Source organism: Mesitornis unicolor, unplaced genomic scaffold (genome assembly GCF_000695765.1).
Source record: "Mesitornis unicolor isolate BGI_N332 unplaced genomic scaffold, ASM69576v1 scaffold968, whole genome shotgun sequence".
Lineage (NCBI taxonomy): Eukaryota > Metazoa > Chordata > Aves > Mesitornithiformes > Mesitornithidae > Mesitornis > Mesitornis unicolor.
Window position 1 is genome coordinate 145,612 of NW_010202329.1, and position 16,616 is coordinate 162,227.

Genomic DNA, 16,616 nt, shown 5'->3' on the forward strand with positions numbered 1-16,616 from the left:
GTGGGGGGTTTGAGAAAATGATAGAGGGAAACATTAGCCTGTAAATTCAGTATTGAAAAACACACCAGTGTGTTACTGCGCCACATAGTATGCTTATGTACAGTGTGGATCTGCAGCACAGCCCATTTATCTACACCTTCTACCCCCAAACCACTGACGGTTCAAACCTTCAGGTTCGTTACTGAGTTTTACTCTCAGTACGCCATTCCAGGGAGAACTGTTTCAGCTCTTCTTTTCTTCTTTTTTTAATTTAAAGTGGATTTTTTTTTTACCTTGGCATAACACGTTTATTTTCCTTTGCATAAACCAGATTTTTCCAGGATGTAACTGGGGAAAGAGCATGTGGGCAAAATCACCTTGGGTGATTTAAAGGTGAATTCTCTTTCTTCTGAGGTCTGAAGCGGCGCACAATTGAGTGAAATCCAAAAGGCTTGCTATAACCTCTTTGTGATCTTGAATTCTCCTTTTGGAGAGCTAACAGAAGGCAGAAGGCCTCCTGCTGCATATATTATGTCAGCAGCAGAAACCAAAGCGATCAGTCTAAGACCTGGGTGTACTTTAGGATCATTTTCTATAGGGTACTACGTGCCTGTGTGCCAATACCAAGAAGTTTTTCTCTGGCTTGAAAGTTGGATTGAGCCAGCAGAGAAGACTACGTTTTAGATTCTGGATCGGGGACAAAATGTCAATTGAAAGCATTGAAAAGCAGTGACAAATAGCAGAGCTGCCAGCTGGCACGGGGTACCCTGCGGCATATGCTTGAAGAATGCCTGGAAGCTCCAGGAGTGAGCTTGGTGTGCTAATAAATAAGTCATTCAAGACTCAGTAATTCCTCCTCGCTGCTCTTAGCTCATCCAAATTGTGGACTGCCCATTAAACCCTGGGAGACTGTGGTGTGCGGGAATGGGAGTTGTCTGGTGGACTGGGAGCCACATGTCTGGAGTCTCTGCCTCTTTCGAGTCTTAGGCAACACTCAGGGGCACAGCAGTTTTAAATGGACACAGTAGTTAATATTTCCTATATTATAATGTAAGTGTTTGGCTCACAGGATCATTCTGTACTGGTGATTCTTTGTAAAGGAAAATTCCCTGCTTAAACACCAATTCCAGTCTCCCCTACTGACAATGTTGTTCTGCTCCTGAAGAGTAGAAATGTAAGTGAAGCGAGGTTTGTGGCTAGAGGTAATATCTTTTATTAGGCCATCCAATAGAGTCAGAAAAACAGACGAGCTTTCAAGCATACACATCTTTTTTCAAGCCTCTTCCAGTGTTGTAAGTTGCTGAGATGCTCAGATAAAGATAATGGTCACTGTGGTTGCTCCAGGTTATAATAACAAAGAAAATATTGCTTTGAACAAATTGATTTGATCCCTTTGTCCTTCATCTCACCGACTTACCCAATGACTTATACCTATTTCAAGGATGCTTCCCTAGCCGTGAACCTTTAGCCAGAATGATCTTGCAAAGCAAGCCCTGAAGGTAAAAGCTTGAGTAAGGAGGAAATAATTGCATCTGTGATTCTACATACTTTATATATTTACTTTGCCGCCTCCTACATGTGTGCTGGGTTTAGTTCCTATATACCACAAGGCCCACCAGTCTGTGAGATGTGTGTCTGATCAATAATCTCATTTTCGGATGTCACCCTGTCATCTTTTTAACTGTAATAAGTTTGTGGTGTCTGTACAGTATCCACTCTTATTGATGCAACCATCTTGTTCCTGCCCTCTGTGTGCTTTGCTTATGTGGACCTGCTATGAAGTCAGGGAAATCCAACTATTTGAAAAGGAAAAATAACCTAGGGGCAAGGACGGGAAATAATTATGACTATTTGCTGCATTTTTTTAACTAACTTTCCTTAGCAATTTCCTAAGAGTCTCTATTGTGTCTTTGTCACTGATTTTGCTTATCAAAAATTAAAACTGCACAGTCAAAATAAGAAAAAAGCAAGTAGAAATTTTCTCCTGCTGATTTCAAAATAGACTAAATTCAATGGAAATTATGTAGCGGAAGATGCGTGCTTCACTTCCACTGTGGTTTAAACAGAGTTCTGACATCCCCAAACTTGAGCCAAGTGTTTATGTGTACTCCATGGCCAAAAACTGAGGACCTTAAGGAACTTGTAAAAGATGAATACTGCCTATTAGAAGTAGAAAGTAACTCATTAATAATCCATGACATATTAATCTCCCCAAATAAAACAAGTTCACAACCCTCCACAGTGGCCATAAAAATCATCCATGTATCACGCTGTACCCCAGTTACTTAAACCAAGAAATCGTCCTTGGGACTTAATTCTTGAAGTCCATAAAGCGTTTAAGATTGCTTCAGCCCACAGAGTGCCTGCCACCCCGTGCTGTGGTCAGTGCTGTGCTGCACTTGAAACGTTCAGGCTAGGTAAAATTGTACCTCAGGTTTCCAAACTGAAGTTTATTCATCACCAAGGTGGCTTGCAGTACCGTATAAATCTTGGTTCATATTCAGTAGAACCTTGGGCTCCTCCTGAATTTCCAGGAGGGGGTTATAGTAGGCACCGTATTTTCATGGACTGCAGTGGAGTTTCTACTTCTACTGTAAACAAATGGGGGAAAGAGAAGATTGGAAACGTGACTTGCACGAGTTAATTCAAGGAGAAGAGAGAAGGAGGTGATCCAGGTGCCTACATATAGGTGTGTAATACCATTAAAGATGCTGTAGAGTCTGAGGATCCATCCAGGACCTACCAGGCGTGACACAGGGCCCATGCCCTTATGGAAGAGCAGCTGGAGGCCAGGCACGATACCTAAGAGCATTTGAATGGCAGTCTTTTCTCAGGCACTTCAATCTTTTCCCAGAGCTGCACATTGTGAATTGAATCTGTTGTGAAGCACGTCCCCAGAGATGCCATCATTTTTTTGTCTGTAACTATGTGGATGTCTTCAGTGTATAGTTTAATTTATCAAACTGTACTTCCTTGACAGCTTTTCCTGCTACCGCTGAACAATACAGCACTACAAACTGAAGCAAATGAAAAGTATAGATAAGTATTTGTAAACATCAGGCCCTCACTGAAGCTGTTCTTGACTCCCATCATTGAGAACCAGCATTAAGATTTCTGCTGTCTCCGCTCATTTGAACAATACTTTTACCTTGAGAGGTTGGACTGCATGATCCCTGTGGTCCATTCCAACCTGGGATTCTGTGGTTCTATGCAGATTTCCAGCCGTGCTGCCCAGCATGACTTTGTGTTGCTGTTATCTGCTGTGTCTCTACAGAGATGGAGCCGGTTTGGTATCAACCACAATGAACATCTGCACCGTGTTAAAGGATAAACTCACAACAACAGAAGTATCACTGTGATCCAGATGATCACTAAGTGGTGGAAAAGCCCTCGTATCTGTCATGTCTTATTAGCACAAGAGCCAATTAACGCAATCAGTTTAAGTCAATCCGTGGTTCTTTAGTGTTTACTCCATAACATTTGACAGAATAGACTTTGGCTTTATTAAAGCCACTCGCAAAATCACTGTTGATTTCAGGGAGGTCAGGTTTTAAAAAACCATGTTTGCAAAATATTTATGGTAAGAAATACCTGGGATAGAAATGTGTTATATATAAAATGAAAAGCAGTTCCTGTATCTGCCTTTAATCAAGTATGTGAATTCTATTAACAATGAATGCCTCGTAATCTTGTTTCCATTACAGTTGTGTATGTATTTGTGTGTGTATAGATTACTCACAGATATACCTGAAGTATGTAATTATGTGTGCATCCATGCATGTGTCCTAATAAGCTTGTGTGTTTCCAAACCACATCGGTCTATTGATTACAGCTATTACAGCAATATTATTATAGATATATAGCCAACTATATAACAAGGCCGCAGGTTTATTTGAAATGAACATGGGAAGAATTTCAAATTGCTAATGAAAATTGCCTTTTTATTACCAGCTATATTCCTGTGGTCATCACAGACTGGAGACATCACCAGAGCTGGGCCGGTTCTGCTTAATGGTGGAGCAAACCCAATTTAACTGGGGGTCCATTTCCAAATAATTTCCTCAGACTCGTGAAAAAGGAAAGTAAATGACTGACAGATCTCGAGCCCAGAAAATACCCTTAAACCGACAAATTTCACGTATTAGTCTTTTTGCAACAAAAGAGAACTGTAAGCTATGCAATTATTTCAGCAAGAAGATATTATATAGCTCCATCCATGGCTAAGCACCCATGAACTATTCCATTATAAGATCACCAGGTGGCTATTGCCTTTCTCTCCCATTCAGGCTGTACCAACGTCCCACTCCCATCTGTGATAAACTTAATAGGACCATTCAGCAACGGAGAAAACATGAGAGGTGTTCATCATAGCTGAAGGCTCTCTCAGACAATTATTCCTTAGACGTTTGAGGAAATGAAAAGCTGGCTTTGTGATTAGAAAGGATAGAAAGCGCAGTTTCTGAGGCCGTTTTTTTGGCAGAGCTTTTGGTATCTGTAACAAGTATTGATCCTTCCCTGGGAACGCTGTAAGTAACCACAGTCACTGATCCAATGCTCTCTCTTACGATGTTTCTCTCCACTCTCTTTTCCAAGCTACCCTTCTAAGAGTGCCTGTAAGACAGAAAATTGTATGTACGAGTACATATTGTAGATGTTGTCATGTGTCTGCTATAGATGAAATATGTGTAATTTATGCACTGCATAGATGTATAAAAACACAAATTTTCACAAGAACTTAGGACAGTTTATTGCTTGTATTCATCACGTGTAAGTGTGTTCATAAGTACCTGTAAGTATTCTTATATACATAAGTAGCAATGCTCTGAAACAACACACTTGAGAACCTTCAGCGCTATTATTGGTCTCAGAATAAGGGCTTTTAACCTGTCACTTCACAGCTTTTCATCTGTTTGCACTTTCTATACTCAAAATAACAAATAATGATGCTGGAGTTGGAGTATCTCAGGTAATCACTCGCATTTCAACCCATAACTATGGTTTTTTGTCTCTAGATAATGTGTTTCCTATGTAAGTGCTTTCATTTCTAAGTCAGTTTGGCAAAATACTGAGGAGTGAATACATAAGGAATGAAATTTCACAGAGGAGAAGGTATTTTCCTGCATTACACATATGCATCTTTTAAAAAATAATATATTTTTGTTTCATTTATGTCTAAGTATAAGGAAATAAAACATGGGCTTCTGCTTCTCATTTTCTCCAGTCACATTTATGTCTTTATTCTATATTTTACGTTGTTATAAAAAGATGAAATGCGGACTTCTGCTTTCCATCTCCTCCTGCAGTTGTCCTTAAAACTTATTCTACGTTTTAAGTGGTTCCAGAATAATTTCCTTTGAAGTCTTTTCCAGTTGCAGACTCTTCCTCCACCCAGCAGGAAATACCATCTCTCTTTGAAAAGACAGATTGGCCTCTGGATCCTGACATATCTGTTGTAGTCAACAGAGAATAGAGACAGCTCTAGCGTAATAGTTGTTTTTTCAGTGTGCTGCGCCTCATTGGATTTGGTGCCACGGCTCCTACGAAGCAGAGGGGCCCCCAGCCAGAGGCTCAGTCACTCTTGATATACATTGATGGTGATAGACACTTTAAAAAGACAAACTATGCACATTTACAGCTTTTAAGATGGCAAAAGAAGACACAATCAAGCATGAAAACGTTCAGTTGATTCTATTTCATGTCCTTATTAATTTGCATTTTCCATCACCTAGGGGGTTAGATTGTCTAATGAGATCATCTCGTTGGAGTCATTTGGGGTGGCAGGGAAGGTTTGAAGTTATTTCTTCAGGACTCGACTCATTAATAAAAAGAGTTGAATGCAAGTGTAGTAATTGCCGTGTGTGAGCAAAGCGTGGTACTCTGCCTGGTTCCAGCAGTGCACCAGTTCTCCTGACAGGTGGAAAGAAGGAGTTTCGGGGGCTGTACTCACAGCTCTGCAGTCTGGGGGAATCTGGCTGACATCTCCTTGCAGAAGGGATGCTGGTCCTTGCTGCTGGAGGGAATGGCTCTCCAAAATACTTGGTAATAGGGCAGTTTGATCCTTCACATGGAGGAAATGGCTCTCCAAAATACTTGGTGTACAGGCAGTTTGATCCCTCACATGGAGGAAATGGCTCTCCAAAATACTTGGTGTACAGGCAGTTTGATCCCTCACATGGAGGAAATGGCTCTCCAGAATACTTGGTAATTGGGCAGTTTGATCCCTCACAGTTTAGGTATCTGGGTCTTCTGAGCTCCTCCAAGGATGCAAGGTCTCCAAGAAAACTAGAACACTTCAATATTTTTGAAGTATTTTATTCAGCAAGAAAACCAAAAACAAACAGTGTCAGATGGTGTGGGAATGATTTTTCTCATTTCTAGATCTGTTCAGAAAACAAGAATCAGTTATTCACCGAGATGTGCTGAGCATCAGTTGATCTGGATGCTCTTTTCTCCTCCTTGGTGTAGAAACAGTCTCTTATCATAGTCACTGCCCAGCATTTTGACATCCAGCTATCATGTGGAGCCAAAATGGGGTTACTTTCATAGCAATAATAAATACAAATAGCATTGATATTCAGGCAGTGGAACTTTACTGGTAGAGATGTTAATGAAAGTGCTTGGATTCTGATTCCACAAAGGAGGGAAAATAAGATTTCTTGGTAACTCTCAGTGCCTGTGGCAAACTCTTACAGTTTTGAATTGGCATTGTGAACCGCATGTGATAAAGTTAGTATAACAAATACAATAAAATTAAATATTTACTTCTGAGAGATTTGTTAAAAGAAATGTGAATGTGATTCTCAGTTGTTCACAAGTGGAAGAAGTGGCAGGACCTTCAGAGGTGTTGCACCTTTCTGGGCCTACTGGCTAATAAGGTTTCTTCATTCCACCTAGTTTCAAACACATTGGAAACGAAGGGACACAGACAGGTTATCCCTCTTTAACAGGTGACAGGAAGCTACCTTGTCTGCTACTTTAGTTGCTGTTTCCATGAGCTCTGAAGCTCATTAGCCTGCGGCTTGAAGCAAAATGGGTTTTCACCGTCCTTTTTAGAGGGCTCATTCTTATTATAAACCAGGCTGTGTCTGCTGCGGGTTTTCCCGCTAGCCAGAATGCTGCTTACAGACTTTGCATGTGGGAACAGTTTATGCTGATAAGATTTTACTTTTTTATTCAAAATTCCAAGCAATAAGAAGTGAGAGCCCCTTGTCATCATCATCTGGATAGAGCCCAGACCTCTGTACTTGACCTTAAGTCAATGTGGCCTTCATACCAATGTGCAGATCTGAGTAATGGCTTTATAACATTTTTCCATCATTTTACGTCACTCCCTGTAAACGGAACAAAGCAATTAAAGGCATGGTTAATTTTGCTGTGTTGCTCCAGTCTCTTTTTCCTTTTAAAAAGAGATGCTCACTTTCGACTGATGCTAGACTTACATTTAGCAATACGGCCTGCATCTGCTAAATCAAAGTACTCGTTGGCTGTGTTCCCTTTTGCACGTTCCAATGCTAACAGGGTAGGTTCACTGCAAAGAAAGTGGGGATTAGTCATCCGAGAATCCAAAGCTATTTTTCCGCATCCCTATCTGTTAATATATTCTACATTCCCCTTTTCTGCCTGCAGAATGTAATTTATCAGGACTCAAAAAATCCCACTTGCAGGGTATTTGAAAACTGCACAAGCAGTGAAGAAAACGGAATGGTCTGCTGCTAATGTAGGTGGGCAGTAATTAAGATTTATCTCAGTATGGAGGCTGTGAACAGAGACAAGATCATTGATTAAAAAGGCATTGCATTTGCAGAACACCGAGTTCCCACTTTGAAAAGACGCTCAGATCTTTGTCATAAATTACACGGCTCACAAAAGCTCCAGGGAGGATTGTGCTGGGCCCGAGACTTTCCCATCCCAGCTGAGCACCGTTTGCTTTCTCTCCTTCTGGCCCCAGGAATCTGCCACTGCTTTGCTTGCAGTGCTCCAGCCCCAGGAGAAATGGGAGAGGGGCCACAGCCCTGCCCTGTGCGCTCATGGGCTTTGCCTGTGTGCTGATGATGGCCAAAACAGCTCCCAAAAAATGGGAGTCCGAATCCTTTCCTTAAGTGCCCGCTTCCACATTTCCTCAATTTACCTTCTTTATGGCTCCTGGAGACTCACAGACATCACGTTCATCAAAGTCTTCAAACAAATGCTGTGCATGCTGGGGACAGAACTGTGTCCACCTTTGGGTCTTTCCATGGGTGATATTTTATCATCTCTGTTTGTCTTCTGCAGTATTTGTTCTTCAGGGCAGGTATTGTCCTTAATTTTTGTGCCATGTACATCGTTGGCCATTTAACAAAGATTTAATAAGGAGAAGATACCTCCCAGTGTTGCCCATGTCGAAAAGAATTAGCATCCAAGGGAAACTTTGAGATCCTTTGTTCTCGTCAGAAAGAAACTGCAGAAATAGCGACTTTATTGAATAATTCTGCTTCTTATGTAGATTTTGAATAGCCTGATTTTTCAGCACTGGTAATTTCTTCACTAGTTTACGTTTTCCTTGGCGCTCTAGACCTTAGAGTCACCGAGTAACCTGGGTTTCCTCTGGATTCTTGTTTGAATAGTGAGGGGTGCTATTTAAGTAAGCGGGTTTCCCTCCTTTGGTTTTACTGTTTAATGGAATTACCCCATTTAATTTGCAATGTGACACTACTCATGAAGTCGAAGTCCTCATGTTATAAACTGAGGAATGAAACAGAGCAGGATTTACATGGGATGGGCCAATAGCATTGGAATCAAGTGACAGAAAAGAGCAAACCAAAATCCAACCAACAAAATTTGCCCATCCCCACTGCATGCCATGGGTTGAATTTGCCTCAGGGAGGTCCTTAATCACGATGCAAACTGTTTGGTCTGTAGAAGCATTCTTGTTCTTCTAAAGTGTGTGCTAGGAATTCAAAACCAGGATGTCAGCTTCTTTCCCTTCTCATATATACGTGGTGTGTCAGAGGACCCAGTTGGCAGAAAGCACAATGTATAATTTACTTTTAGTCATGGGATTATGTAGATAAACAGAGTCAGCTGCCTAACAATGTTATTTTGTTAATCAGCTGTAATCTTGGTAGCATTAATAACTCAGATCTACAACCGTCGTGTCACCAGGCTCACGAATCAGCCTAACACTTGTCTGCAGTGCAGCACGGCTCTGTGCTGGCTAGGATGCCCTGGAAACTTGTGATGCTGAAGTTAGTGCTCATCAGTCGACTATTTATTGTGTTTGTAACTGGATGTGTGGAATTTGCTTTCTCTCCCTGACATCTCCACCTTCTTTTCTTGTAAACCTGTTGCCGAGGTGTCACTGCTCCTCAAGGGCGATGGTTTGAACAGCAGTTGGAAGTGCAGTACAGCTCCTGGAGCTCTTCTATGCAGGCGTTGTCTCCACCAATTCAAGTGCCATCAACAACATGCAAGGGCTTTTTGCTTCTGTCCTTTTTCCATAAGACAAATACCTCTGGTTTTAAGGTAGGCAGTGCCCAACTGCCTCTTTTCCACAAGCTTTTTCAAGAAACGTTCCTTATAAATGGAGACATAATTGGCTTTTCTGTGCCGCTCCTTCAGGTCTACAGCACAGGTTTGTAACCCACAAGGTAGTGTGGTTGTGTGAAGGAGAAATCTTAGTGCTAAGCTGTGATTAATATCATTGGATGAGATTCCACTTACAGAATTTTCAGCCTGTAAACAGGACCATTCTCATGACCTCGGGCTCCCATGGATTTCTCTTGATAACACCATCTAATCGGATTTAGAGTTTAATTAAACAGCTGTCACTTTGCTTCCTCATTCTGCTCCAATTTAATGTTGAATTAGTTCCTAAATTAGTCATGGCTGAATGCTTGCCTTCTTACAATTGAGAGGTTGGTTGAACATAAGGTTTGCTCTTCGGCTAAATGCAAGCACTCGTATCCTGAATTCTTCCACTGATATTGGTGGAAGCTCCCTGACTGAAACAGGGATGGAATAAAATGTGAGCCTCCTGCAGAGTCAACCGTGGCGTTTCCTAACTTGAAGTGACCAAATGTGAGCACACGGCTCTTCTCAGCTCTGGCTGGAATACGTTAGCTCTATGGATGTTATTTTTCCTTTCTAAAAAGTACTGGTTTTTCTGAATACCAGATCTGCTGAGTTTCCTGTGAGGGAGCACAATGAGTGCAGCTGTGGAAGGAGCTGTTTAGACCAGCACTACTGCTGGTGGACTGTATCCAAATTAACCCAGATGCAGCCAAGACCAGAGCAGGAACAAACGTTTTTGCTACCCTGAGTCATAGCATTGACTCCAAGCAGGAAAGCTCAGGGACTTCCTGTGAAGTGGTGATACGTGCATCGAATTCTGTGTAATGGTCTCACTGACCTCAGGGCTCGGTGCGATATAATGCAGTATCTAACTCCTTGCCTGGCTCTGATCTCACCGTTTTTCCTTGAAATACCAATTAATTCTTTTCCTGATCTACTCAAATGTAATCTCAAGGTTTGTAACAGCGGTAACTTGGCACAAGCACAACCAGAGGAGTTCTACACTGAACTCACCAGTTCTGTCCTGTGGACTTCTTGATTAAATCTTGGGTTTTGGTGTATGTTTTCAAATCAAGAATGCAGCGAAGTGAATGGGAGTGTCCCCCTGTCCTAGCCAGTTGGATCTGAGTCACAACTTAGGAAATGTTCAGCTGTAGAGGGGTGTGAAAGGTGCCCAGCCTCTGACCTCGTTCATCTGGGAAAGGCGGCTGAGCAGTAGAAGCTGCTCCTGCCATGGAGATTTTGTGCTACGCTTGCTGCATACATCTGCCAGCAGGGAAGCTTTTCTTTATCTGTGTAGGTACGACCTCAGGGCTTCATTTCCCAAGTCACTGAAGCGTGGTGAAGGTACAATTCTGTGTCCTCGATGTGGAGTCTGATGGTTCAGGTCCTTCGCAAAAGGTTGGGGTTTTGAGCAAGCAGATGTAGTGCTGGTTTGAGCTCGGCTGGTACACGAGATATTGTCTGGGCTGGGAAGGAGTAGATGCTTTGTTAGTGGGTAATGAAAATGCCACGTTGAGTAAAAGCATTTACTCTGTTCTGTTTAGAAGAGCAAGCTGGAAATTAAATTTATCAATAAATTTTTAAACTAATTTCTTATGCGTACAATTCAATGGATTGCTTTTGAATATCTCCTGTGATTAAAGCCTTATATCTAGCTGCTAGGCTCCTTCTCTAACCATTAGGAGAGCAAGAAAAAACATCCCTTAATGCTACTGTTTGTTAATTAAATATGTTTAAATAGTAATGATTTCCTTCGTGTGCTGTATTCATTAAAGGGATGCCCTGGTAACAGGAAGAGCCATCCTAATTGGGAGTTTGTGGGTCGTTCTTCATACGAGAAAACAAACCCTGCAAAGTCAGAGTCAGATGTTGTTGGGATTGGGTCATTGCTCTGCAAAGACATTTTGAGGCTTCCAAAGAAGTTCAGAGCTCAACTCTTCCTTCTGTGTCAATGAGAATTATTTGTGGATTCCTCCATTTCGACTTTGGAAATGACAACCCTTGCTTTTTTAGAGTTCGTAGTACACTTACAGAATCTTTTTTCCAACCTGGATATTGATGCTTACTGATAACTCATCCTCTTCCTGCTTTTCCAATTTACTCTGCACTACTTTCCCCATTTTTTAATTTAATGGGAACAAGTCCAAACACTGCTATCAGATGCTTTCAGTCTTTTATTTCACAAAATAAATCTGATTTTAAAACTTTAGTTGCTGCTTGCACAGAAAGTAGATGAATTCTTGGGGGATTTTAAAAATTAAAGAATGAGGAAATGGCCAAGATACTGTGATTTTGAAAAGCACCTACATTTTAAATGAGTTCTTAGTCTCTCTAAAGGTTTCTTAGTCATCTTGTTTGTATACTCCAAAATTAGGTTGCAAACAGGATAGCATATTGTGCTTAAAAATAAAACAAGAAAATCCCCGCCAGCCATCGTATTTCCTCTTCGGATGTGAGAACAAATGTTTTCTTAGTGTTGTTTGACATACTCTTGAAGATTCAACTACTAATTCTGCATATCAGAGGATAACCAAGGGTATCACAGGAGATGGCAGCAGTGCCTTTTATTTGTATGAGTTTCAGTTCAGCTTTCGAGGAGTTTTGGACCATGGATCCTTTCATACCTTGTTAAGAGTTTTCTCCTAAGAGCTCGTGTACGGGTGCAGGCCATGGGTCAATTCTCTGTTACATTAAAGCCTTTGGCTTTATTGCAGCAATATAAAGGAAGCACAGAGGAGGCAGGAGTTGTGCCAGGAGGCAATTCCATGTACAGGGATATAGGACACACATTTCTCTATTTTAGTTCTAAACAAAAAGACAGTAGAAACGAGACTTGGTTCTTTTTAAAAGAAAAATATCATAGTTGAATAGCATAGGACACTTTACAGACTGAATGAGGGAAGTGGCAGATTTGAAAATGGCTTTGTATTAATTGCTTCTACCTCAGTATTTCTGAATTTGTGTAATACCAGTGAGTTAGAACTGCTGTCAGGGGACATGAAATATGGAAGTTTGCATCTCTGCTCAAAGCTGTAGCTCAGTGGCTACCAATTGCTTCCTAATGCGGGGTCTCTACTGATTGCAGTGGTACCAGCTGTGAAGCCATCAGATAATATCTACAACGTGGTTCCATCTCCTGTGTGCACATCATGAATTTGAAATTCCTGAAGTTCGTATGGGGCTACAGACAAGGGGTGTGAAATTTCAGTGGCCCTTTATCATGACAAACGATGCCTTGCACAGTTTTGGGGGTGTATGCATTTCTGAAGGAATTAATCAAAATAAATTCATTCAGATGCACGCTGCTTCCTTAACGAAACCATTAGAAAAGGGCAGAAGATTGAGGTGTCTAATTGCTGGTACTGTGCCAGTAGCCAAATCCTCTGTCTTCAGAAAAGTCCTGGGAAATCTGAAAAGGTATTTTAACCTTTGTAATAATGGCTTTATATCAAAGCCACTTAGAATTCAGGTACACCTATTGGAAAGAGAGAAACAGAAGTGACAGATTATTACTTAATACTGGGTACATCAGTTCTGCACTATATAGTGCAGAAAGTAGGAGTATCAGTCACATTTGCCTGTCAGGCTTTTCCATTGTAAATACATTAATCATTTTCTTTTGTCCAGTGAGGAAGGATCTTATTATTTGAGATGGGTGAAGCAGAATAGGGTTATTTCAAATACAAGGTATATAGGTTATTGTATTATTGTTCAATTTTGAAAAAATTGAGACCACTAAGATACAGGAGTGGAGGGAACCATGAGAGGTCATTTGCCCCCTTTCCTTTTCTACCTGACCCCAAGAACCTATGTTCTTTCCGGATGATGTATCACCTCTTCTTCCAAGGTCTCTTAGGCTAGGCTGTGCATTTTCCTCTGCCCCAGCCAGCCTGTTCCATCAGTTCTCTATCATTATTTTGATAATTAAGATTGCCTAACTGTTAAACAAATCTTCCTTCTTGCAGCTTGAGCACATTACTTTAGGTTCAGTCCATCAACACAGAAAATTGTTTATGCATACTCATTTTTGGAAGACTTTTATGTGTGTGGAGACAGTAATCATCTTTCCCCAAAATCTTTTCTAGGCTAAACAATCCAAATTCTTTCAATCTTTCCTCATAGATCTTATTTTCCAGTCTTTGATTTATTATCCTTGTTCCTTTTTCTCTCTTTTCACCTAAAGTTTTGGTTCTTTCTTGCAATGTAGTTCTCAAAATCAGATGTAGTCCTTAGGCCGAGGCCTTGCTGGTGCTGAGTAGGAATACTCAGGTCTTACAGGTGCACTCCTCTTTATACAACTTTCCAGCGCTGGCAGTGTCACCGTCACCTGGGGCACTGCCGGTATCAGTCACACGGGATCTCTTACGGGCCAGAGTGCCTTGTGGTCGTGTCTGCTGGGCTTCCCACTTATCTTCTCCCCTATTTTTCTTAATATTTGGCTCCACGTTGAGGCCACTGGTTACTCAACGCTGCGGGCATGAGTGAAGCTGAGCCAGAGGGAGGTGTAGCAGCTCCCAGGCAGTTTGTTACAAGTTAAACCCAGATGATGAATTTACTCTGCTGCTCCTGGCACAAAAGTTTCACTCCGCTGCATAATCAGGTCTCTGGTTTTATCTTCTTGGCAGTGGTGCAGGGCTTGTTTCTTTCTTTGTTTTCTGTGTGTATGATTTTCTGAGTTGTCTTGAACTAAATAAATTAGCATTAAATGCAAATATAGGTAAATCCCCAAGCCACAGTTTGTTTTATATCTGAAACTCATTTCTATTTATGGGATTTCTCTTCCTCTGAACTTGTCCCTTTAAATTAGGTTTCTCTATCAGTAATACATATCAGTTGCTGAGGAAAAACTGGGTCTGAGTAGAACCATTTCAAAGCAGAGCTGAGATAGCCTGGAAAGATGTCCTGTCACTTCCACCAACTCTCCTGCTGCTCCTTTGCCCTGGGGTCCTTAGTTCACAATGTTTAACACTCAGAGTCACAAAAAACAAGGCTTTAAGGGATCAAGGCAAAAGATTAATTTCAAAGGACATGCAGCACTTGCAGCAGCCAAATAAACAGCAGAAAATGTGTTGAACCGGCTTTTTGATTGAACCTCTGTGGGTTATTCCACGCTTGTTGCATTGGAAATCTGCAGACAGAAAAGCAGTTGAGTTTGTTACCGAATCTCTTTCATGGATGTTGAAATCTGCTCCTTTGCATCTGTTTCTGGACTTATCAAAATGCCAGTACGTGGAAATAAGTACTTTTGGAACAGATTTTCAAGCTTGGATGACAGAAGTTAAGCTCCAAAAGCCATGCATTTCACTGCAGTGCTCTGCTGTTCAAAAGTGCTGGGTGGTTTGCTGAGATTTTATATGAGAGCTGTAGGAGAACCTGAGAAATAACAAATTGCCAGGTGAAAAGAAAATCCAACCTAGATTTCAAATTCGCTAAACCTGAATCGAGTACAGTATCAGTGCCTCATTTTGCTGCTGTTCACACCAGTGGCTGCAGTCGTCATAGTGCTGAGGATTTTGCTTAGGATTTTATTCACTTTATAGATTGGAAGTTGGAGAAAACTTGGAAGTGATTCCTGCCTGGGAATCTTGGAATACAGTGATACTGAAACAGTGCAGGAGGTAGAAGAGTTACCTTAGTTGATGGTGCATTGAAAGGCTTTTATAAGCCACGGCCCAAGTTCAAACTTCAGACGTCTTTGTTGTTTTCCTTGCAGTTAACAGCCTCACTAAGTCCTTCTGAATTCCTTACATTGCTTCATTGGCCATATCAAAGGAAATGAAATAATCTTGAAACGTTTCCAGATACAGAGTTCACAGAGAGGCCCCATCTTTGCAGTGGGCTTAGATTCAAAGAGCAAATTTTTTACTGTCAAGGCTCTTGTGCCCTGTCCCAAACATTGCCAGTCAAATCCAGTTTAGTAAAACTCTGCACTCATGTGTTTGAAAGGGAAATACTGCAATGTAATTGGGGTTTTACTTCGTTTTTCCAAGTGGCACCTATTTGGAGATTAGATTAGATTGGGTCATTAGTCACTGAGAACTAATGCATCTTTCTTGAGTGTAAGTCCAGTTGAAGAGCTGATGCTGCCTTGGGGTGGTCTCTGAACGGTGCTGCGCTTTGTTTCGTCTGCAGGACACGGAAATTCTGAACACCGCCATCCTCACGGGAAAAACAGTGGCAGTGCCCATCAAAGTGGTCTCCATTGAGGAGAGCAGCGCTGTGACAGACATCTCTGAGTCTGTTGAGTGCAAATCCACTGATGAAGATGTCATTAAGGTAAGTGTATTGGATTCTGAAATTTCATTGCTCTTTTATACACAAAAGGATAACAGCCTTGGAACAGCCTCCTGAAAATTAATTGTACTCCTGTTTTAAAAGCATGAGGAGAGGGGTTCTTAAGAGTTAGGTACAACAGTACAGCCCCCACACTGAGTTTCAGTAGAAATTCAGTGTTTAATTTTTCTTAGTGTCCTAATTTTAAAATGTCTTGGTAGTGTCACCTCAAGTCCTCTGCGCACGGAATTCCTTCACTGCAAAAACAGCTCTGCTGTTAGTGCTGCCTCTCCAGATGGTTCTTATCACCTTTCCAGCTGTGATTATCACCTCCACAGCTGCATCAGTGGAAAGGATTGGATGAGCGCTCCCCGGCAACTGCAACGCAAAGTCATCCTGCTCGACTTCACATTCTGCTGAGAGCTGTTTTGAATTAACAACTTGATTCTGCACGGAAGAGGCTAGAAAGCATTCACATGACTGGTCCATCAATTTAGCACTAGCAGCTTAATGTTGCACAGTAACACCAGTGGGGAAGTTCTGTCTTAAGGCAACGCAGCTATTTCTGCTGTGAATGTGTAGTTAAAGGCGTGAAGGAAATTCGCAGTTGGGCAGGGCGTCAGTACAAAGACAGCGCTCTGCATGGATCCCCTTGCACTCTCCACAAAGGACGTCCTTGGTGCGTGGTCTTTGAGCAAGGGTGATTTTACCATAAGTTCTTTAGAATAGGGGTTTTATTGTGTGATATTACAGCATATAGCACAGTGGGCCTTGTGATGATGCTCTTTAGGTGTCTTTAACATGCTGTCAGC

General features: G+C 41.5%; 1 protein-coding gene across 1 annotated transcript in view; it reads left to right on the forward strand.

Annotated features, from left to right (window-relative positions):
* The window catches only part of LOC104545257 (transmembrane protein 132C-like), a gene marked incomplete at its 3' end in the record, with an annotated part of 125,505 nt that extends 109,698 nt beyond the window's left edge, over positions 1-15,807 (forward strand). The window contains exon 5 of the mRNA XM_010190345.1: positions 15,664-15,807. Within this exon, the coding sequence (XP_010188647.1) occupies positions 15,664-15,807 (144 nt within the window). The remainder of the gene's footprint in view (positions 1-15,663) is intronic.
* Positions 15,808-16,616: the final 809 nt, after the last annotated feature.